This window comes from Podarcis vaucheri (assembly GCF_965113315.1).
Source record: "Podarcis vaucheri genome assembly, chromosome: 10".
Classification (NCBI taxonomy): Eukaryota; Metazoa; Chordata; class Lepidosauria; order Squamata; family Lacertidae; genus Podarcis; species Podarcis vaucheri.
The window spans coordinates 69,781,106-69,803,601 of record NC_138748.1 but is presented as its reverse complement, the minus strand read 5'-3'; the positions used below and the strand labels follow the sequence as shown (position 1 = coordinate 69,803,601).

The 22,496-nt window shown below is 46.8% G+C and overlaps 1 protein-coding gene across 1 annotated transcript; it reads left to right on the top strand.

The window, feature by feature from the left end:
* The first annotated feature begins 3,169 nt into the window (after nt 1-3,169).
* Nucleotides 3,170-21,248, top strand: LOC309541356 (carboxypeptidase A2-like). Its single transcript, XM_082239160.1, has 11 exons — nt 3,170-3,333; nt 6,754-6,835; nt 9,355-9,489; nt 11,294-11,392; nt 12,772-12,873; nt 14,164-14,265; nt 15,885-15,995; nt 16,145-16,235; nt 16,981-17,183; nt 19,864-19,948; nt 21,017-21,248. Exons 1-11 carry the CDS (start codon nt 3,269-3,271, stop codon nt 21,202-21,204), a joined length of 1,263 nt encoding a protein of 420 aa, XP_082095286.1. The 5' UTR covers nt 3,170-3,268; the 3' UTR covers nt 21,205-21,248.
* Nucleotides 21,249-22,496: the final 1,248 nt, after the last annotated feature.

The following is a 22,496-nucleotide window of genomic DNA, read 5'->3' as shown; positions in this document are numbered from 1 at the left end:
ACATGACTAAATGACTAAACAACAACAACATACCACATAACGTTCTCCTCTTTGCAACATGCTACGAAGGCGGCCGGCTTGTTGAAACACCGTTTGCCAACTGAATGGTGCCGTCCGTGAGAAGCCGTGCTGTGTCAGGCGTGGAGAGTCCTCCCCTCGCTTCGGTAACTTCACAGACAAGAATTAACGAGCGGTTTATATTTTATAGTTGTCAGGTGCTGGTGGTGGTTGCTCGTGAGTAACCAGGCAGGACTACGACCTGTCTTTAACAGGTTTTATTTGGTGCAAACTATTTACAGTGCAGAACCACAAAGTTCATGTCCGTCTCAGTCACTTGCAGATTCCGGGAGTGGCCCCTTCCGGTTTCTCCCCAACATAAGAACTTAGACACCCCAAATCTCCTTACGTTTCACCCTCTGCGTAAGCTGGGTGACGGAAACAGCGTGTCTGCCTCCTGGTCAGCCGGACTAGGTGAGGCGCTTGGGCGCTCAGTAGCATCTTCAAGCCCTCCCCTCGCTTGGCCTTTCCCCCTCTGCTCCACTGGAGGTGTGGCTTTCACCACCGCTGGACTAGACGCTGCTCCTCAGAAGCGTTGGAGGCTCTCTGTAACCCCCGCCTCCTGTCAGGAACTGCGTTCGACCGAGCTGATAAAGCTCATCTTCCTCCGACCTCTGAGTCCTTCGAAATCGCCCCCGACGAGATTGACGACCTGAGCCTCTGATCAGGCTCTAGGCACATCCCATTCAGCAGAGAATCCAAAACAGCACGCAGAAGTGATGAGATTTATGGCTACATTGCTATGCTTTATTACTAAGCTACGCAGACAGAAAAATACATCCACTCCCTGTGAGAGCAGAGAGCAACTGAAACAAAGGAACAAAGAACAGGAAACCAGTACGTCGCATCTGTCTTCCGTCACCTGTGAGACTTCCAATAGCCTGGACTGTCTCTGGAATGTAAACAGAATCTTGTGACTCCAAAGCACTGCTCTGTGGCAAACAGAAACTAACACCTCCCTTCCCTGTTCCAACGGCAGTTCCCTGACAAGAGTCTTTTTGATTCAGTCATCTGGTTGCAAGCAAAAATCGACATCTCTCCACATTTAGAGTTGGTTATTCTAAATCCTCCTCCTTCTGTCTCCAGCAACATCCTGGGCGCCAATGGGAAGTTCCTTCTCCTCTCTGCATTCTTTGTTCTCTAATACGGACGGATTTCCTAGTTCTTGGGGAGGGAGGGTCCCCTCAGGGGCGTCTTACCCATAGAGGCTAGTGGCGCGGGGCGCCAAATGTGCTGGTCCCGGGGGTTAATCAAGAGGCAAGGTCCAAGTCCAGTCCATGGTCAAAGAAGCAATATGAAGGCAGTCCGTAAACGTCGAAGCTGGGTGCAGGGCAGGGTTCAGACAGAGACTGGCAACCACCAACGTTGCACCCGCAACTTGGGACTGGGGCTGACTGGCTTTTATCTGCCCCAAGGCACAGGGCGGCCCCGGTCCACAGGTGACTCACCTCTCGTGGCCTAGAGGCGAGCACCTCCTCCTGCTTAGTTCCCTCCACCTCTCTGCCCTGAACCTCTGCAGCTCAGGAGAGGCTGGAGGGTTACCGGACCCAGAGGCAACCTCACCTTCCCCTGACGGGGCTGGGAGAGGAGCACCTGCAGGCAATGGGTCCTCCATCACCTCCGGAGCCAGAGCAGACTCAGCTGGTGCCTGCACCTGAGGACCCAGCACAGGTGAGGGCGCTTCAGGCTCAGGCCCCAGCCCCGGCTCAGCTGGTTCTGGAGGCGGGGACTCATGTGCAGGCTGGGATTCCTCAGGTTCAGCTTCCGAGTCCGAATCCCAGGCCATCACACCAAATTCTGGAGGGCGCCTGTCAGAATAAGGGCAACTGCCCCCACCGTCCTGTGAAAACCCCTTAATTCCAATTTTATTTTATTCTTTGGTAAATTTACAGAAAGGAAAACACACACCAATAATAAATTTTAGATAGGAGGAAGACTAGACATGGGTGCGCAAAGCATCACTATTTTGACTGCAGAAGGTCCCGGGTTCAAATCCCTGGCATTGCCAGGTAGGGCTGGTACAAATTCCTGCCCAAAGCCCCAGAGATCTGCTGCCAGACAGTGTAGACAATTTGGAGCTTCCTCTGGGTGGGGAACCTTTGGCTGGCCAGAGGTTGCAGAACTACAACTCCCATCAGCCCCAGCAATAATGACCAGTGGCTAGGGATGATGGGCAGTGTAATAATAATAATAATAATTTATTATTTGTACCTCGCCCATCTGGCTGGGTTTCCCCAGCCACTCTGGGCGACTTCCAACAAAGATTAAAAATAGATTAAAATGTCGCACATTAAAAACTTCCCTAAACAGGGCTGCCTTCAGATGTCTTCTAAAAGTTTGGTAGTTATTTTTCTTCGACATCTGGTGGGAGGGTGTTCCACAGGGTGGGTGCCACCACCGAGAAGACCCTCTGTCTGGTTCCCTGTAGCTTTGCTTCTCACAGTGAGGGAACTGCCAGAAGGCCCTCGGCGCTGGACCTCAGTGTCCGGGCAGAACGATGGGGGGTGGAGACGCTCCTTCAGGTATACTGGGCCAAGGCCATTTAGGGCTTTAAAGGTCAACACCAACACTTTGAATTGTGCTTGGAAACTTACTGGGAGCCAATGTAGGTCTTTCAAGACCGGTGTTATGTGGTCTCTGCGGCCGCTCCCAGTCACCAGTCTAGCTGCCGCGTTCTGGATTAGTTGTAGTTTCCGGGTCACCTTCAAAGGTAGCCCCACGTAGAGCACATTGCAGTAGTCCAAGCGGGAGATAACCAGAGCATGCACCACTCTGGTGAGACAGTCCACGGGCAGGGGGGGTCTCATCTTGCATACCAGATGGAACTGGTTGTAGTTCAGGAATGTTTGGATTCCCCGCGCCTGGCTTACCTGCCCCAGCACTCTGACTCACCTGTGAATAGGCTGCCTCTGGAATATCTGGGCCACATCCAGTCGCTTGGACAATTCCGCAATTTTGCTGTTTACTACCGTGCCCCGAGGGCTCCTGCGTCCCAGCCTTGCTGATCAAGGTCCACCCATTAATTATATGATTACATCAAGGCAAGCAAGACTTTCCAAGGGAAAGATACTCCCTTATCTGCCAAGGTGCTTCGAACCTTTCGGATGTGACATGGGAATTTAAACACATGCAGCCTCTTTGGAAAGGCTTAGACGCAGCTTAAATACAGCCTCATTGAATCGTCCTCCAGCTTCTGAACAACTTTCCAAATATGAGGCTGTTTCTGCTTCTTGCGGCCCTTGTTGGGGCTTCCCAGGGACTGCAAACATTTGCTGGGTGAGTTCTCCTTTGGACCCCACTGTTTCTGGAACGCTTCCTTTGCTGCTTTCGCATCCTCCAACTGCCCCTATTTTCCCAAGAAATTCCTGGAATCACAGAAGCCATCCCAGCTTCTGATTTGATCCTGCAATGTCCTGCAATGAACCAGTGTCGGCTCTGCTGCTTGCAAAAGACATGTGTCTTTTGGTCACACTCTTCCATGCAAGCCAGCTGACTTGCGCAGCACCAAAAGATGCGCGCCTCCTAGTTTTCATCCGAGGAACGTTGGAGGGTATGTGCTTCTCAAACACTGCAATACCAGCAGACTCTGGGGCTCAGGCTTCCCGACTGCTGGCTGATGGCAGTTTTGTAACTCGTCTAGAGATTGGGGTAAGCTGCTCCTTTAGGGTATGTTTGTGTTTGGGGCAACCTCAAAATACCTACCTATGCCCTCAGGAAGTTTGCTTCTAGGTTCGGCAAGCATCCGTCCTGATTACAAAAGACTGGCCAGGCTCCCCAGGGTATCCAATCAAGTGACCGTTAGCAGGTAACCTGCCAGACAGGAGGTAAACAACGCACTCAAATTTCTGTTGTAGACTGCCCTTTCTGTGATGTAGGTATGATGTATGGAGGGCGGGCAATTTAAAATGTCTATATAGGGCAGGGGCACACCTTTGTTCTGGGTCCTCCTCCTTTCCTGCGTGTGAGGGGAGCACCCTGTTGCAACAGATCAATAAAGATCAGGCTTACTAGTGCTTTGCTTCTCAATATTCTCTGGTTGGCCTCTGTTCTTTTCTCTGACTGATGGAGAACCTACAAAGGACTCTATACGGGCTCGTGTTCCCCATAAGGGAATAAGGGCAGATTTTTGTTTATTACACTGCCAACTTATGTGAACCATATCAATTTGGTGAGGTTGGTTGTCCTATTTTGCCAACAGGAAATTAAGGGGCAAAGAGAGCAGCTGGTTTTGGCAGAGCAATCCTACCACATCTGGAGCAAGTGTTGGTGGGGCAGCGGACCTGCAGGCTAGAAGGGTGGAAAGACAACTCCCCGTCAGTGTTATGTACTGAAGTTCTCACCCTGGGCCAGCAGGGGGATACTGTAGATAGTTATGCAAATGAAGGATTGAAAGTGCCGTTCAGTGATTGGATGGATACTGTAGATAGTTATGCAATGAAGGATCGAAAGTGCCGTTCAGTGATTGGATGGATACTGTAGATAGTTATGCAAATGAAGGATCGAAAGTGCCGTTCAGTGATTGGATAGTTTTAGAAAGTTGTTACAGTAACGTGGTACTGGAGCTTTATATAAGCAGGCTGACTGAACCCTTCAGTTCAGTTCTGTTCTGGCCTGTGAATAAACAAGAGCTGTTTGAAGAATCGTTGTGTCGTCTGATATGTTCACGGACAACTTAACAGTCAGCATTTCCATAAACACACAAACAAAATAATTAAGAGATTTTCCTTCCCCTGGCCAGTGCACAGTTTACCCACCGCTCTTGTTGCGTGTCAAAGGATCAGGAGGGTTCGGGGATCCAGGAGAGTCAAAGCTGCCTCTGATACTTATTTAGTTTGTAAGGTTTATATGCAGCTCGATTTCAGCAAACAAACCTCAAAACGAGAAAAATCATCGATGAGAAGAATGAGCAGCTTTTCAAAAAGCTAAGATAGCAAGAGAATGAAAAAGGAATAAAACGCGCATCAGCTTTGTAAACTCCTGGGTAGGCCTGTCTGAATAAAAAATGGTTTAGCACGCTCTGAAAAGAGCACAGCGAAGGTACCTGTCTGGTTTTCAAGTGGCAGGAAGTTCCAAAATGCAGGTGCCACCATACCAAAATACCGTATTTTTCGTTCTATAGGAAGCACCGGACCACAGGACACACCTAGTTTTTAGAGGGGGAAATCAAGGGGAAAAATATTAAACCCCCCCCCCAGCCCCAAAGAGCAGCGAGCGAGATCCATCCCTGACTGACTGGCTGCGTCAGTCCCTTCTCCCTCCTGGGGAAAAGCCCGCAAGGGCCGCGCGAAGCTTGTGAGCGGCTCTTGGGGGCTTTTCTTGCCTGCCTCCCCCCTGCATTCGCTCCATAGGACGCACAGACTTTCCCCCTTAGTTTTTAAGAGGTAAAAGGTGCGTCCTATGGAGCGAAAAATACGGTAGTTCTTACAAATGTGGCACAGGGGTTATGGACCTGTAGCAGTGCCAGTTCCGCCAAATGAAGTGGTGAAGTGGGCGATCTCATGGGTAAACTTCCAAGGGCAGATATCTCTCTCTCTCTCTCTCTCTCTCTCTCTCTCTCTCTCTCTCTCGGATCTCCTGCTCTGTCTGCTTGAAAACCAGCAAAAAAGCATTGTAGTTTGCAAGTACAGTGGTGCCTCGCAAGACGAAAAGAATCCGTTCCGTGATTCTCTTCGTCTAGCGGTTTTTTCGTCTTGCGAAGCAAGCCCATTGACGGATTAGCGGATTAGCGCTATTAGTGGCTTTTAGCGGCTTTTAGCGGCTTATCGGATCAGCGGATAAGTGGCTTAGCGGCTTAGAAAAAGGGGGGGAGGGAAAAAACCCCGCAGGAACTCGCAAGACATTTTCGGCCCATAGGAGATTCGTTTTGCGAAGCACCTCCAAAACGGAAAACTCTTTCGTCTAGCGAGTTTTCCGTCTTGCGAGGCATTCGTCTTGCGGGGCACCACTGTAGTTCGTGACTGTTTTTCTGACAAGGCCCCATGGAAATCGGTCAGCGTCTTTCCGTGCATTTTTCCTAAAACACAACACGTTTAGATGAAGGTTCCCTAATATAATGCATTTGTCTGTGTAATGCATTTTTCTCTACCACACACATTTTTTAGCACACCACACGCCTGGGCTTTGTTTCAGCCAAAACTCACCGGAACTTATAATTGTCATTATAAGAGAACAAGGGAGGCATTCACACTGACTTCCGGTACCTTGTTTTCTATAAAAATAGCACAGGCACGCAGACATTTTTGTACATATTGCCTGGTCAGGGAACTTCACCGCAGAATTCAGAGAACTGCAAATTTTGGGGGAGATCTGCATTTTGGCCCGGGTCATGTTTTGAGAATACAGTGGTACCTCAGGTAAAGAACTTAATTCGTTCTGGAGGTCCGTTCTTAACCTGAAACTGTTCTTAACCTGAGACACCACTTTAGCTAATGGGGCCTCCTGCTGCCGCCGCACGATTTCTGTTCTTATCCTGAAGCAAAGTTCTTAACCCGAGGTAATATTTCTGGGTTAGCGGAGTCTATAACCTGAAGAGTCTGTAACCCGAGGTACCACTGTATCGGACTTGGTACGTTCACATCAAAATGTCTCCTCCCATCCCTAAGCTCACATTGGTTTCCCTGTGCGGTAAATCTACCTTGGATAAAATTGCAGTGCAGCAGAGAGCTGAGCTAAGTACCATTTTTAAAAATCTTGTAGGGATCAAGTTCTTCGGCTAGAGCCAAGCAACGATGAACAGGTTCGCCTCCTGAAGCAGCTCGAAGCTTTGGAACCCCTCCAGGTGTGTGGTTTTTCCTCTTGGGGGTGTTGGCTAATTATCCGTCCTGAATGTGAATGGTTGGGGGTGACAGCTGAATTGAATTTTATTATTACGGTCACAGACCAGTTCCAGCTCGCTCACAATATCAGAAAAATCATAAAACACAACAGGAACACATTGAATTGCAATTGGGTATAACAGACAATTCAGATATAGCAGCAGTTAAAAATATATATTAAATCTTGATCACTAGAAGGAAGGATAACAACAGGAAGATTTAAAGAAAGAACTACTGGAAACTCAAGGCAGTAGAAACATAAGATGATTAGAGCCCCACTGGACTTGAAGCATGGGAAGCCCCAACAAAAATTTATAATTTGGCAGAATATTTGGACTATATGATATGTATTTGTATAATTTGGAGTATTTAATGTGATTTGATTGGATTGTTAAAATGCAAAATTTAATAAAAATTATATATATAAAAAATAAATAAATCTTGATCACTAAAATATAACCTAAAATTGTCATTTAAAACCTTAATCATTTTGGTAGTACAGCTTGTTCCCTAGGTTTTATGGCAGTCACACAGAATTTGGCCACCCTTAGCGTGATCTCTAGATCCTTGTCCTCTACCAGGAGTTTTAGACATTGAAGTTCGGACCCATTTGGAGACAGCTTGTTCGGAGACTGACATGTGGGAATGTTCTGGGGTGCAGGAGAGGATATATTGACTAATTATATCCTTATCCAACTTGTGCTAACAAGTTCCCAAAATATCAGCAGAGTTTATAGACATTCCCCTTTTGTTCGCAACGGTAACGTGTGCACAGGTTCGCTAGAACCTCTATAATAATTACTCTGGTAATTTCCCCTTTGTTCCCTCTTAAAATACAAGACACAACACAGTCTTTATAAAAGTATAAAAGAGTTTACTCACGATCTGTTCACAATATGATCCCAGACGGCAGACAGGCTTAAAAAGGTAAAATACACTTAGAATCTATCTTATAGGAAGATAGGCCTCTCCTCTCTTGGCTGAGAGCCAAGAGGGCATCCTGCTTCTTTGAAAGGTGATGGCAGAGAGAGAGAGATGGCTGCCTGCCCTGTGCTTTTCTCATTACCTGCACAGGTGAGGCCACACCCACCTCTGGTCACATGCGGAGGAAGTCCGTCCCCAGGAAGTTTACCTGGTTGCTGGACAGACATCCCTCTCCATGTTCTAACATGTACACTCTAGGAATGTTGTCATTGACTGCTCCTGTGTTTACATCCCACATGACAGAGCCTCTGGAAAAAGAAGCTCAGCTCAGAAGCTCAGGCTATGCTTTGCATAACTTCAATTCCTTAAAAGTTGCACAAGTAATAATGCCTATAATTGCACCGGCTTCCAAAAGAGCACCTGTTTCTTCCTTTGCTTGTTATACTTCATTTCCAGCTTGGGCTGCCTCTCCAAGGCTTTCACAAGCTCCACACAAAAATGGAGGCTTTAATTAGGGAGATGCTTAGGTGCGTATGGAAGTCCCGATCGCCCTTTTCCTGCTCAGAGTCCTGATTATTGTTGTTGTTTAGTCATTTAGTCATGTCCGACTCTTCGTCACCCCCTGAACCAGAGCACACCAGGCACTCCTGTCTTCCACTGCCTCCCACAGTTTGGTCAAACTCATGCTGGTCCCTTCGAGAACACTGTCCCACCATCTCGTCCTCTGTCATCCCCTTCTCCTTGTGCCCTCCATCTTCCCCAGCATCAGGGTCTTTTTCAGGGAGTCTTCTCTTCTCATGAGGTGGCCAAAGTCTTGGAGCCTCAACTTCAGGATCTGTCCTTCCAGTGAGCACTCAGGGCTGATTTCCTGAAGAATGGATAGGTTTGATCTTCTTGCAGTCCATGGGACTCTCAAGAGTCTCCTCCAGCACCAGAATTCAAAAGCATCCATTCTTCGACGATCAGCCTTCTTTATAGTCCAGCTCTCACTTCCATACATCACTACTGGGAAAACCATAGCTTTAATTATACGGACCTTTGTCGGCAAGGTGATGTCTCTGCTTTTTAAGATGCTGTCTAGGTTTGCCATCACCTTTCTCCCAAGGAGCAGCCATCTTTTAATTTCGTGGCTGCTGTCACCATCTGCACTGATCATGGAGCCCAAGAAAGTAAAATCTCTCACTGCCTCCATTTCTTCCCCTTCTGTTTGCCAGGAAGTGATGGGACCGGTGGCCATCAGCAGGTACACAGTCCATGCAGGTCCAAATGGCCCTATCATGTTGGGTTCGACTTGATTGGCTTCTCTGACTCCCAGGAGTGGCGGCAAAGGAGGCAACTCTCTCCCTGCCCCCACCCCATGCTTCCCCATCATCATGACACTGTTTCTGGCTAGCGTACCTCAACAAAGATGGGCATTTGGGGTTTTCTGTGGCTGTGAGACGCTGCGATGGCTTCAGGGTTTTGCGAAGTTCCCAGCATTTTCAGGGGCATTGGAGCCTATGCCGTTTCTTTCGACGATTCATTGACTCATGTTTTTTTGCTTGTCTTTGCTTGTCAGCTGGATTTCTGGCATTTCCCTTCATATCCTGGTCGCCCGGCAGATGTCCAAGTCCCCTTTGCCTGCCTGCAAGATGTCAAAGCCTTCCTGGAGTCCCATCAAATCAAGTACTCCATCCTGATTGAGGATGTCCAGGTAGGAAAAGGGGGAAAAAGAGGTGGGAGGAAATCTACCGTGAAGCCTTATGTCTGTTAAGTCTGTTGAGAATGCTTTAAAAGTATGGTGTGGATTTGACCTTTTTAAAAAAGGTAAAGGACAGTTAAGTCCAGTCGCAAACGACTCTGGGGTTGCGGCTTTCATCTCGCTTTACTGGCCAAGAGAGCTGGCGTTTGTCCGCTCCGCAGACAGTTTTTCCGGGTCATGTAGCCAGCATGACTAAGTCGCTTCTGGCGAAACCAGAGCAGTGCACGGAAATGCCGTTTACCTTCCCGCTGGAGTAGTACCTATTTATCTACTTGCACTACTTGGCATGCTTTCGAACTGCTAGATTGGCAGGAGCAGGGACCGAGCAACGGGAGCTCACCCCATCACGGGGATTCGAACCGCCGACCTTCTGATCGGCAAGCCCTAGACTCTGTGGTTTAGACCAGTGTTCCCCAACCTTGGGTCTCCAGCTGTTTTCGGACTGCAATTCCCATCATCCCTGACCACTGGTCTTGTTAGCAAGGGATGATGGGAGTTGTAGTCCAAAAACAGCTGGAGACCCAAGGTTGGGGAACACTGGTTTAGAGCACAGTGCCACCCGCGTCCCTAGATTTGACTTTAGCAGCATTATATTTCACCAGAAGAAGTACCATATACTTAATGTTTAGACACCAAAGAGGGGTGGCTGCTCCCCAGTTTTTTAACTCCCTCCCACCACTGGAGACTCTTTGAAGTCCAAGACTGTAACGTACAAGACTGGGCACCGTTAATAAATAACAATAAATTAGTAGCGGCACTAATGTTGCAGCATGGAGTTCCACGATTCAGGATTCCAGTGACTCCACTCCTCCCCTTTATGTCTCTTGCAGGGAAGGAGAGAGGTGCCATGAGAGAACACACATGCACAAAGGATTTCCCTATCCTGACATGTGTTCTAGCCAGGGCCGGGTTTAGGTTTGATAAGGCCCTAAGCTAATGGGGCCCTTTGTATGTCCAGCTGTCCTTTGTCAACAACAAATTGTTTTTTGAGTTGAATATATGCTATATGGTAATTTATGGACCTAAGAGGTCCATAAAGGTAAAGGTAAAGTGACCCCTGACCATTAGGTCCAGCCACGGACGACTCTGGGGTTGTGGCACTCATCTCGCTTTATTGGCCGAGGGAGCCAGCGTACAGTTTCCGGGTCATGTGGCCAGCAGGACTAAGCCGCTTCTGGCGAACCAGAGCAGCGCACGGAAATGCTGTTTACCTTCCTGCCGGAGTGGTACCTATTTATCTACTTGCCCTTTGACGTGCTTTCGAACTGCTAGGTTGGCAGGAGCAGGGACCGAGCAACGGGATCTCATCCCGTCGTGGAGATTCGAACTGCCGACCTTCCGATCGGCAAGTCCTAGGCTCTGTGGTTTAACCCACAGCGCCACAGGAGCCTAGGTCCACACACAACACAAAACACTGTTGCTGTATGTAGGTCTTATTTAGGTTTGATGAGGCCCTCAGCTACTGAAGGTAATGGGGCCCTTGATATGTCCAGCTGTCCTTTGTCAACAACAAATTGTCACTGTTTTTCATGTTGAATATATGCTATATGGCAATTGATGGACCTAATAGGAGCCTACACAACACAAAACACGGTTGCTGTATGTAGGTTTTATTTTATTTCTTTTTAAATCTTATATCTTGGAAATGTACATCCAGTTTTTTCCTTCAAATTTTTTTTGGGCCCCCATGAGAGTGGGGCCCTAAGCTATAGCTTGTTTAGCTTATACGTAAATCCGGCACTGGTTTTTGCCCTAGGCTATTGTGGATGAAGAAGCCCGAGAGATGAACCTCAACGCGCGGAAGGAGCGTGGCAGCGACAGTTTCAACTACGCCGCATATCACCCCTTGGAATCCGTAAGTGGGATAAAGATTTGATCTCCTCCTCTAACCCGCCGCTTCTGTCTTTCTCTTCAAACTCAAGATGGAAATGGAGGAGAGGCAGCGTGCTGGTCCCGGGGGGGCGGGGGGAGTTACCGTGCGGCGTGGTTCGTGTCCGGTCCGAGGCTGAAGCAGGGTCCAAGGCAGGGAGTCGGGTGAGGTCAGGAACTCTGGCAGGAGAGCAGGACAGGGTGCCAGCAGGAACAGGTAACCAACGATGTTGCACCCGCAACTTGGGACTGGGGCTGACTGGCTTTTATCTGCCCCAAGGCACAGGGCGGCCCCGGTCCACAGGTGACTCACCTCTCGTGGACTAGAGGCGAGCACTCCTCCCGAGAGAACCCAGTCCCCTCCGCCTCTCTGCCCTGAGCCTCTGCAGCTCCGGAGAGGCTGGAGGGTTACCGGACCCAGAGGCAACCTCACCTTCCCCTGACGGGGCTGAGAGTGGAGTACCTACAGGCAATGGGTCCTCCATCACCTCTGGAGCCAGAGTGGATTCATCTGGTGTCTGCTCCTGAGGATCCGGCACAGGTGAGGGCCCTTCACGTTCAAGCCCCTACTCAGCCGGCCCTGGAGGCGGGGACTCCTGTGCAGGCTGGGATTCCTCAGGTTCAGCCTCAATCAGATTCCCAGGCCATCACAGACAGAGACCTATGGACCTGCTCTTGCACCAAATGCCCTATTTCAAGTGCAGGTAGTTGATCCTGGCATTCAGGTGGTCCCAGAGAGCCAGTCCTGTGCCCTGGCCTGGCGTGCCAAATCTGCTGCACTGTTACAGCGAGGGTGACGTGCTGTCACTCATCCTTAAGATGAAGAGACGTTAGGAAGATGCCCCGTGCTGAGCCAAATTGTTGGCCCACCTAAGTTGGTATTTGTGGGGAATTAAATAATTGAATGGACTTGTGTGAGTGGACCGACAGCAAAAAGAAACGGCTGGGCACCTGGATTTGAAAGGTGGAGCTAGCACACAGAGAGCCCCAGTAGCAGAGAATTAAACTCATAAAAGTTGCCCAATGGTGTAGCATTAGGAATATAATTTGTTAGACCTTTCTTATCCCGTTACAACACTCCCCTCTTTTGCGAGGAACAGACCACACACTGCGAAGTAAGTTAAACATGCTTTACTTACAGATTCAAGGTCTCAGTCATGCATTGTTCCATGCAGCAGCCAGGATAATACAGGAAAAATACTTACTGCAAGCATTGTTGCTTTACACCCAACACTTGTCCCCAGATACATTCCCCCTCCCTCCCTCCCTCCCTCCCTCCCTCCCTCCCCCTCTCTCTCTCTCTCTCTCTCTCATAAACATTTCTCTCTCCGACAGCAGTATAAAACACACGATGTTGTTTTTTAGATTTACAGCGCTATGGATGATATTGTGGCTGAATTCCCTCAGCTTGTGAGCAAACATCAGATTGGGGAGTCTTATGAAAAACGACCCCTCTTCGTCCTCAAGGTACGCCAATTTCATGTTAACTACCACATCATTAGCTAACTGCAAATGGTGCAAGTTCTCCCCCAGCAAGCTGCTTCTTGCCTATTTATGTTAGGATATAGTTCCGTTCCACCTTAAAAGGGAACATGTGTGTCACATGCCTGTTTACTTCCAGCACAGATCTGCTGGGAACTTCCGTTTGTATATAGCTTTTGTGTTACTGCTGTTTTGCTGGAGACGAAGGGAAGCAGACATGTTTTCCTCTGTTCCTGACCTACGCTGAATAAAATGCTGTACATTATGCTTGCACATCTCTCTAAATGTATCAGTCTCTAAATGTATCAGAGGCTTGTGTTGCTATTTGATGCTGTTCCTAGGGAGACCGGCTGCCGGCCGATGACTGGAGCCAGCTGGGGGCCTGCCTGATGCCCCCGTCTTCCTGGCAGTATCCTAACAATTTAATCAGCCTGTTGCCATGTTTCTGTTAGGATATTTCCTAACAGAATGCTCTGTCATTTTCACTCATGGATTGTGAATGGTTGATGCAACTATTTCAGGACATCAGAGTTTCTGTGAAGTGTCCTATACAAGTGTATCAAGACAATAGATCCTGTTTGGCTTTGCTGAACTCAGAGAGTTGCAAGCAAAGAACCAAGTACTTGCAGATTAAGCTTCATTGTGCAAGAGAGTGTATTCAGAAAGGACTCATTCAGGTGTCCTACATGCCAGGAAATGAAATTCCTGCTGATCTGTTGTCTAAGGTTGTTAACAGAGAACAACTTAAGGTTTATGTACAGAGGTTGCAATTGGGTTGAACCACAGGTACTACAGGTTACACGGAAAGGGGGAGGATGTTAGGATATTTCCGTTCCTCCTTAGAAAGGGAGCAGGCTGTTGTGTGTCACAAGCCTGCATACTTCCTGCTAACAGGGAGTTTCCGTTTTGTTTATAGCTTTCGTTTTCTGTCTGTTGCCTCACACGAAGGCAGGCAGTCATGTTTTTCCTTTGTTCTGACCAACGCTGAATAAAGTTGTAAATATGCTCTTCTGGGTGCATCTTCTGTTGCGGAGTCTGCTGCAAGGGCTTTCACGAGTCCTGGAATGTGTCTGAGGCTCGTGTCGCTAACTGACTGATGCTGTTCTACGGGAGACCGATGGATCGTCGGGAGATGACTGTTCTCCCTGGCAGTATCCCAACAGTTTCAATGCTTGTATTTTGCTCCTGTTAGCCACCCTGCACACATTTTGGTGGAAAGGCAGGGTGCAGACTCAGCAAGTAAACATCCCTTAAACATCCCTTTCTGTCCAATAGTTCAGCACCGGAGGAAGGAGCCGCCCTGCGATCTGGATTGATGCCGGCATCCACGCTCGAGAATGGGTCACCCAAGCTACTGCCCTTTGGACTGCGAAGAAGGTTGGCTGTTCTTTCCGACTGAACTATGGCTAATCCCTTTTCGCCTAAGGGCCGCATTGAGCCTTCGGCATGCCAGCAGTGAGCATGGCCAAAATGAGTGAGACCCATGCTCATAAACATACTGCTGGAGAATAAAAGGGAGCAGAACTATTTCTCAGAAAGAGGTTCCACTGCAGCCCTTATGGCCTGGAGTTCCACCAAAACTCAGGTCTGACTCAAGCTGGCCATCTGTAGGTGAAGAGGATTACCAGCTGAAAACACAGAACGGCTGTTTTCCCTCCTCTCAAAGCCATAGCTGTCAACTTTTCCCCTTTTTAAAGGGAAATTCCCTTATTCCGAATAGGATTCCTCGCAAGAAAAGGGAAAAGTTGACAGCTATGCTCAAAGCTGGTTTGGGGGAAAATGCATCTAAGCGAAGTTTTCCCTAAGAATCATAGAATTGCAAAGTTGGAAGGGAACCCAAGGGTCATCTAGTCCAACCCCCTGAAATGCAGGAATCCGTCACCCAACGTGAGACTCGAACTCATGACCCTGAGATTAAGTCTCGTGCTCTACCGACTGAGCTATCCCTTGGGTTAGATACAACACGAGAGAGACAGGATAAATATGGATTGTGGCCAACACTGTGTCTGCATCACTTACCACACCATCCGTGAGAGTGTGCTGCAAATAGGAGTATGTGCACATACTATAAAGGCTTAAATGGTTCGGGACCATGATACCCCCAGGACCACTGCTCTTGGTATGAACTGACAGAACTGGACCCTGTGATCATTATCTGAAGCCCTTCTTTGTGTGCCTCCTCCCATGAGATGTACAGAGGGCAGCAACACGAAAGCAGGGCCTTTTCTGTGGTGGCTCCCTGCCTGTAGCATGCTCTCCCCAGGGAGGTTTGCCTGGCACCTTCATTATACATCTTTACGCACCAGGGTAAAAATGTTCCTCTTCGGCTGAAGGACACCCAATGCCCTTTTAAATGTGTTGTGGGAGGGGGTGATTACAGTCATACCTTGGGTTACAGACGCTTTGGGTTGTGCGTTTTCGGGTTGCACACAGCGCCGAACCCGGAAGTACAGGAACAGGTTACAACCCACGCCTGCGCAGACGCGGCGATGAGGGTTGCGAACGCTGCGGGTTGCGAACGTGCCTCCTGCACAAACCACATTCGCAACCCGAGCATCCTCTGTATTGGTCTGCTGTTCTTATTTTCACTAGGTATTTTGTGGTTTTTCTGTTGTGATTTTTATGTTCTGAACTGCCTTGAGATCTGTGTGAATGAAGGGTGGTATACAAATAAGAATACAGTGGTACCTCAGGTTAAGTGCTTAATTCGTTCCGGAGGTCCGTTCTTAACCTGAAACTGTTCTTAACCTGAGGTACGACTTTAGCTAATGGGGCCTCCCGCTGCCACTGCGCAATTTCTGTTCTCATCCTGAAGCAAAGTTCTTAACCTGAAGTACTATTTCTGGGTTAGCGGAGTCTGTAACCTGAAGTGTCTGTAACCCGAGGTACCACTGTATTAATAATAATAATAATAATAATAATAATAATAATAATAATAATAATAATAATATACAGATTGAGACAAAAATAGCCCTGACCTCTTCTGCCCTCTGCAGATTGCCAGCGACTATGGGAGTGATCAGTCAGTAACTTCCCTGTTAAACACAATGGATGTTTTTCTGATGCCTGTTGCAAATCCGGATGGATACGTCTTCTCTCAAACCAAAGTGAGTCCTTGAAAACTTACCACCCTCTCTTCTCATTCAAACTGGGAAGCTTTTCAGCCATTGCGGTCCTTCATCCACCTTTCTCGCTGCTCTCCTGGTGTTCTGTGGAGGGTTTTTCCAACGGCGCCATTCTTCTTTCTGACTTTCAGAATCGTATGTGGAGGAAGACCCGCTCCAAGATTCCAGGCAGCTTATGTTTTGGGGCTGATCCAAACAGGAACTGGGACGCCGGCTTTGGAGGTAGGTAGGCGAAGGGATTTAATCTTGGGCTCATGCAACAGGGGGTGATGCTTTCCCCGACTGATTCCATTTATGAATCATCCATAAAATATCTTGAAGCCATTGCACGGGGCAAAATATCAACATCGCCAGCCCCAAAGAACAGGTCAGGGCTGGCAGGGGAAGCCCGGGTCCCCCCCCCCCAGCCCCAGGGACCACACATTCGCTCCATAAGACGCACAGACATTTCCCCTTAGATTTAAAGTGGGGAAAAGTTGTGTCTTATTGAGCGAAAAATACGGTATGTGACCTGGCGTGTAGCACTCTTTGCAACTGCCGCTAGGAAAATTAGAGCAAATTATATAGCCAAGGTAGCCACCAACTGTAAAGGAAATGAATTTATTTGACCCTGTCTACATCAAGCTATATTCTGTCTTTTTCACCAAACTCCGAATTGTATTAATTAACGTTATTTTTAAAATATATTACACTTGATCTTAGCCAAAAGGCCGAGAAGCGATATTAGTGGCCATGTGATAATTTTAGCTTATAAATTTTATTGTTTAATGTCTTAACTTGTATATTAAGCTACTTTTATAGCTCTGTTTAGAGTAGGTAATGTCTTGATAATATAAATGCTTTAAGTTTTTTGTCTCAATCCAGTATATTTTAATTGTTGAAGGATTCTGTGTACATTGCGGCAGCCTTTGGCTGTGTGCAATAAAACTGACTGACACCTTGTTCTTTGGGCTTTCCACCTTGGCAGGACCCGGAGCCAGCAACAACCCCTGCTCCGACTCCTACCACGGCCCCAGCGCCAACTCCGAGGTAGAAGTGAGGTCCGTCGTGGATTTCGTGAGGAGCCACGGAAACCTCAAGGCTTTCATCAGCATCCACAGCTACTCCCAACTCCTGATGTTCCCCTACGGCTACAATTGCACCGCCGCCATCAAGGATTACGAAGAACTGGTAAGGCCCCAGGCTGGACGTGGCTGTCCTGTTATGTACTGAAGTTCTCACCCTGGGCGAGCAGGGGGTATACTGTGGATAGTTTTCACTCAGGTCCACATATGCAAATAAGGGATTGAAAGTGACGTTCAGTGATTGGATAGTTACAGAAAGTGGTTACTGTTGCGTTGTAGTTGAGCTCTATATAAGCAGGCTGGCTGAACCCTTCAGTTCAGCTCTGTTCTGGGTCTGTGAATAAACAAGAGCTGTCTGAAGAATCACTGTGTCGTCTGATACGTTCACCCACAACTTAACAACACCCACTGCTGGCCGGCAGCTCGATGACAGCGGCGAAGGTTATGACTCCAGCGGCCAGAGGCAGAGGTGGAACTCATTGCCACAGGACAGCCACCAACTCAGATACAGTGGTGCCCTGCAAGATGAGTGCCTCGCAAGACGGAAAACTCGCTAGACGAAAGAGTTTTCCGTTTTGGAGGTGCTTCGCAAAACGAATCTCCTATGGGCTTGCTTCGCAAGACGAAAATGTCTTGCGAGTTCCTGCAGGTTTTTTTCCCTCCCCCCCTTTTTCTAAGCCGCTAAACCGCTTATCAGCTGATCCGATAAGCCGATAAGCCGCCAAAAGCCGCTAATAGCGCTAATCCGCTAATCCGTCAATGGGCTTGCTTCGCAAGACGAAAAAACCACTAGACGAAGAGAATCACAGAACGGATTATTTTCGTCTTGCGAGGCACCACTGTAGCTAAAAAAAGAGAAAGGTTTAGGTGAAAATCACGGAGGAGAACGCTCCTAGCCGCAATGGAAGTGTTTGCTTCCGCTGGTGGAGGCGATTGTGCCACTGTATGCCAGTTGCTGCGAATCACAGGTCTGGAAGAGTCTTGCCCTTGCACCCAGGTCCGGCTTTGGGTTTCCACAGGTATCTGGTTGGCCACAGTGAGAAAAGGATGCTGGACTTGACAGGACCTGCAGCTCAGAGATAAGCACAGCCAGACTCCTCTTAGGTCCCAAGTTATTTATCCAGTAGCACCTTTTTCGATTTTGAAAAAATAAAACAAAACAAAACATGCAAAGTTAATGTGCTAAAACAGTTCAAAATTGCCTCGACTTTCTACAGATCTGTGACAGATTCCTTTGTCCATTGCTTAGAAACGATGATATTAGTCGGGTAAGTAAAGTATTCAAACAGATGGATTCTTAAAACAAATAAAGAATACAATAAATAAATTCAGGTAGGTAGCCATGACACTATACACACACACACACACACACACAGTAGCACCTTAGAGACCAACTAAGTTTGTTCTTGGTGTGAGCTTTCGTGTGCATGCACACTTCTTCAGATATTTTGTGAATCCACACGAAAGCTCATACAAAGAACAAACTTAGTTGGTCTCTGAGGTGCTAATGGACCTTTTTTTAAAAAAAAAATTATATATATTTCTACTGCATCAGACCAACACAGCTACCTACCTGAATTTATTTACTGTATTCTTTATTTGTTTTAAGAATCCATTCGTTTTAATACTTTACTTACTCAGTTAATATCATCGTTTCTAAGCAATGGACGAAGGAATCTGTCATAGATCTGTAGAAAGTCGAGGTGATTTTAAACTGTTTTAGCACATTAACTTTGCATGTTTTGTTTTGTTTTTTCGAAATCCTTTTGATTTGATTTTACAAATATAAGCTTATCACCAAACCAAATACACATCCATATATAGAGATTACTCTGAATCTCGTGACTTCCCCCCATCCCCATCCCCTCGATGGATCCTATTGTCAACATTTTCAACCGCATATTGTTTCATAATCTATATTTTATATCAATCCATATTGCCCATATCATTTGTTACATTACAGGTGAGATTAAAACCCTGCTAATGTTTTCATCTGCTTACAGTGGTCTTCTAAATATAAGCTTTTCCCATTCTTTTTTACTTTTGTATGTTTTATTATTATTTTTTTAAAAGATATTTATTAGAATTTTACAAACAATAAAAAGTTACAGAATTAAGGATAAAAAATAGAACAGAATAACAGTAATAAAAGAAAAAAGATACAAAAATACAAAGACAAAATACATAAAAAGTAAAAAGAAAGTTAGAAAAAAGAAAAAAAGAATCAATATTTTCATGTCTTATATTTCAATTACTTGTTTCCTGACCTCCTCACACACCCCCTTTTTTGTATTCCAGTTCAAATATTTAATTCAGCAAATCCTTACCCTCTATCATTTGTCTTTACTTAATATCTTAACCTATTTATAACTGTATATTTCCAACCATTATCAATCCGTATTTACATATTCTTATTAATCTTTTTACCAATACCGCTTATTTTCAATCCAACATCCCTTTAACATTCCTTAATTTTACAGTATTTCTGCAAATAGTCTTTAAATTTCTTCCAGTCTTCTTCCACCACTTCTTCTCCCTTACTTTTGTATGTTTTAAAGCAGGGTTGTAAAGCTTTCTCGGTTTTCCTGTTTTTATCTCTTGCAAACTGCTGTGAGGTTGCTGTTGTTGTCAATGTTGTTTTACCATCCAGCGATGCATAGAATAAACCCAACCAACCAATCAACCACACCTCTAGCTTTGTTTTATCCATCCTTTGGCAGGAGATGTTCCAAGGATCCAAAGGTTGTTTTGTGATTCTCCTTGATTGACTTTTGATTTCCTTCTAGGATGCGCTAGGAAAAAAGGCGGCCAATGCTCTCGCTTCTCTCTACGGCACCATATATAAAGTTGGCCCCATTTGCAACATTATATGTGAGTATATATGCCTGATATTGTGTTCATCAGAGGTCTTCCTCAGCTCAGGATGGGGGCGGCTTTTCAGCCCGAGGCGAAAGAGGGCGGAGCCACAGAGGCCACACCCACCTTAATTGCTTTTTGTAGTTTCGCTACCAAGGTCTGTATAGTTAAAACTAAGGTCCGTATAGTTCAAGCTATGGTTTTCCCAGTAGCGATGTATGGAAGTGAGAGCTGGACCATAAAGAAGTCTGATCGCCGAAGAATGGATGCTTTTGGATTATGGTGCTGGAGGAGACTCTTGAGAGTCCCATGGACTGCAAGAAGATCCAACCTCTCCATTGTGAAGGAAATCAGCCCTGAGCGCTCACTGGAAGGACAGATCGTGAAGCTGAGGCTCCAAGACTTTGGCCACCTCATGAGAAGAGAAGACTCCCTGGAAAAGACCCTGATGTTGGGAAAGATGGAGGGCACAAGGAGAAGGGGACGACAGAGGATGAGATGGTTGGACAGTGTTCTTGAAGCTACCAGTATGAGTTTGACCAAACTGCGGGAGGCAGTGGAAGACAGGAGGGCCTGGCGTGCTCTGGTCCAGGGGGTCACGAAGAGTCGGACACGACTAAAGAACAACAACAACAAAGTTTCGCTACCAGCACTGATAAATATTTCAGCTTTTCGGCTGCACAATAAACTGCTTACATGCTTAGCAATATTATTTGACACCTCACCATGACAAACGTTGAATACTTTGTGGAATAGGCCAGAGCTAAGGGATGATGGGAGTTGTAGTCCAACAACATCTGGGGACCCACAGGTTGAGAACTGCTGAACTATGGGCTATTATTAAAATGAGGCTGGATTTTAAATTGTATTTTTAACCTGTATTTTAAAATGTTTTTTCCTCTATTATGTTTTTATTGTAATCTTACTGGTGTTAGCTGCTCTGAGCCGAGCTCTGGCCGGGGAGGGTGGGGTATAAATAAAATTGTATTATTATTATTAGTAGTAGTAGTAGTAGTAGTAGTAGTAGTAGTAGTACAAATTGTCAAGCCAGAGTTCCATCCTAAGCATTTTTCTTCCTTCCAGACCAAGCCAGTGGAGGCAGCATCGACTGGACTTACGACCAAGGCATCAAATACTCCTTTGGTCTCGAACTCAGAGACACCGGCCGGTACGGATTCCTCTTGCCTGCCAGCCAGATTATTCCGACAGCGCAAGAGACCTGGCTGGCTCTGAAAACCATCATGGAGCACGTGAGGGACCATCCATACTGAGAAGAGGGATTTTGGAGCCTAGAGGGACAGGGAGAGAAATCAACCACACGCTTCCGTTTAAAGATGAATAAAGACGTCTTCAAAAAAAAAAAAAAAAACCCAAAGGAGCTGTGTTGTCTCATAAGAAAAAGGGTGCAGTGGGGAAAAACTAAACGCCACGGTTGGGCGATATTTTTTAAATGGGACCGGCTTGAAATGCCACAAAATAGCAAGGGAACTTTCAAGTTTTCCAGGTCATTTCATTTTACACAGAAAGGCTGCCCCAAATTTATCCTGGATATGAATTACAGTGGTGCCTTTGTTCTCAAACTTAATCTGTTCCGGAAGTCCATTCCAAAACCAAGGCGCGCTTTCCCATAGAAAGTAATGCAGAACGAATTAATCCGTTCCGGACTTTTAAAAACAACCCCTAAAAGCGCCGAAATGAATCCGTTCCGGAAGTCTGTTTGACTTCTGAAATGTTCGAAAACCAAGGCACAGCTTCTGATTGGTGCAGGCGCCCAGGAAATAATAGCCAACAGCCGCATCAGATGTTTGGCTTCCGAAAAACGTTCGAAAACTGGAACACTTACTTCTGGGTTTTCGGCATTTGGTAACCAAGGCATTTGAGAACAGTCATACCTTGGGTTGAAGTTGCTTCAGGTTGAGTGCTTTCGGGTTGCACTCTGAGGTGAGCCTGAAGTAACGGAACGCGTTACTTCCTGGTTTTGCCTCTCGCGCATGCGCAGTCAAAATGACATCACACGCATGCGCGGAAGCGGTGAATCACGATCTGCACATGCGCAGACACACAGACACGGGTTACGTTTGCTTCAGGATGCGAACAGGGCTCCGGAACGGATCCCGTTCCTATCCAGAGGTACCACTGTATATTTATTTCAGCCATTTATTATCGCCTTAGGTTCCTTTGGGAGAAAGGATTGGATAAATGAGTGAATAATAAAAGCTCAATAGCCTGACAAACACACCATACATTTAAAGCATTCCTCTGCCCTCCCAGAACCCTGGAAATTACAGTTTAGCCCTTCGAACTAGAGTTCCCAGTACCCTTAACAAATGACAGTTCCCAAGATTCCTTGGGAGCAGGGGCGTGCTTTAAATATAGGTGTTATGTACTGAGCTGAATCCTAGAACAATAGGATCCAGAATGCAGCAGTCTGATTGGTCTGCAGGAGCCACCCAATCCAGCTCCAGGTGGAAGTGAGTCAGCAACCTGATTGGCCTGCAGGAGCAGCCACTCAGGCTTCTGGAGTAGGTGAATCCGCAACCTGATTGGCCTACAGGAGCAGCCC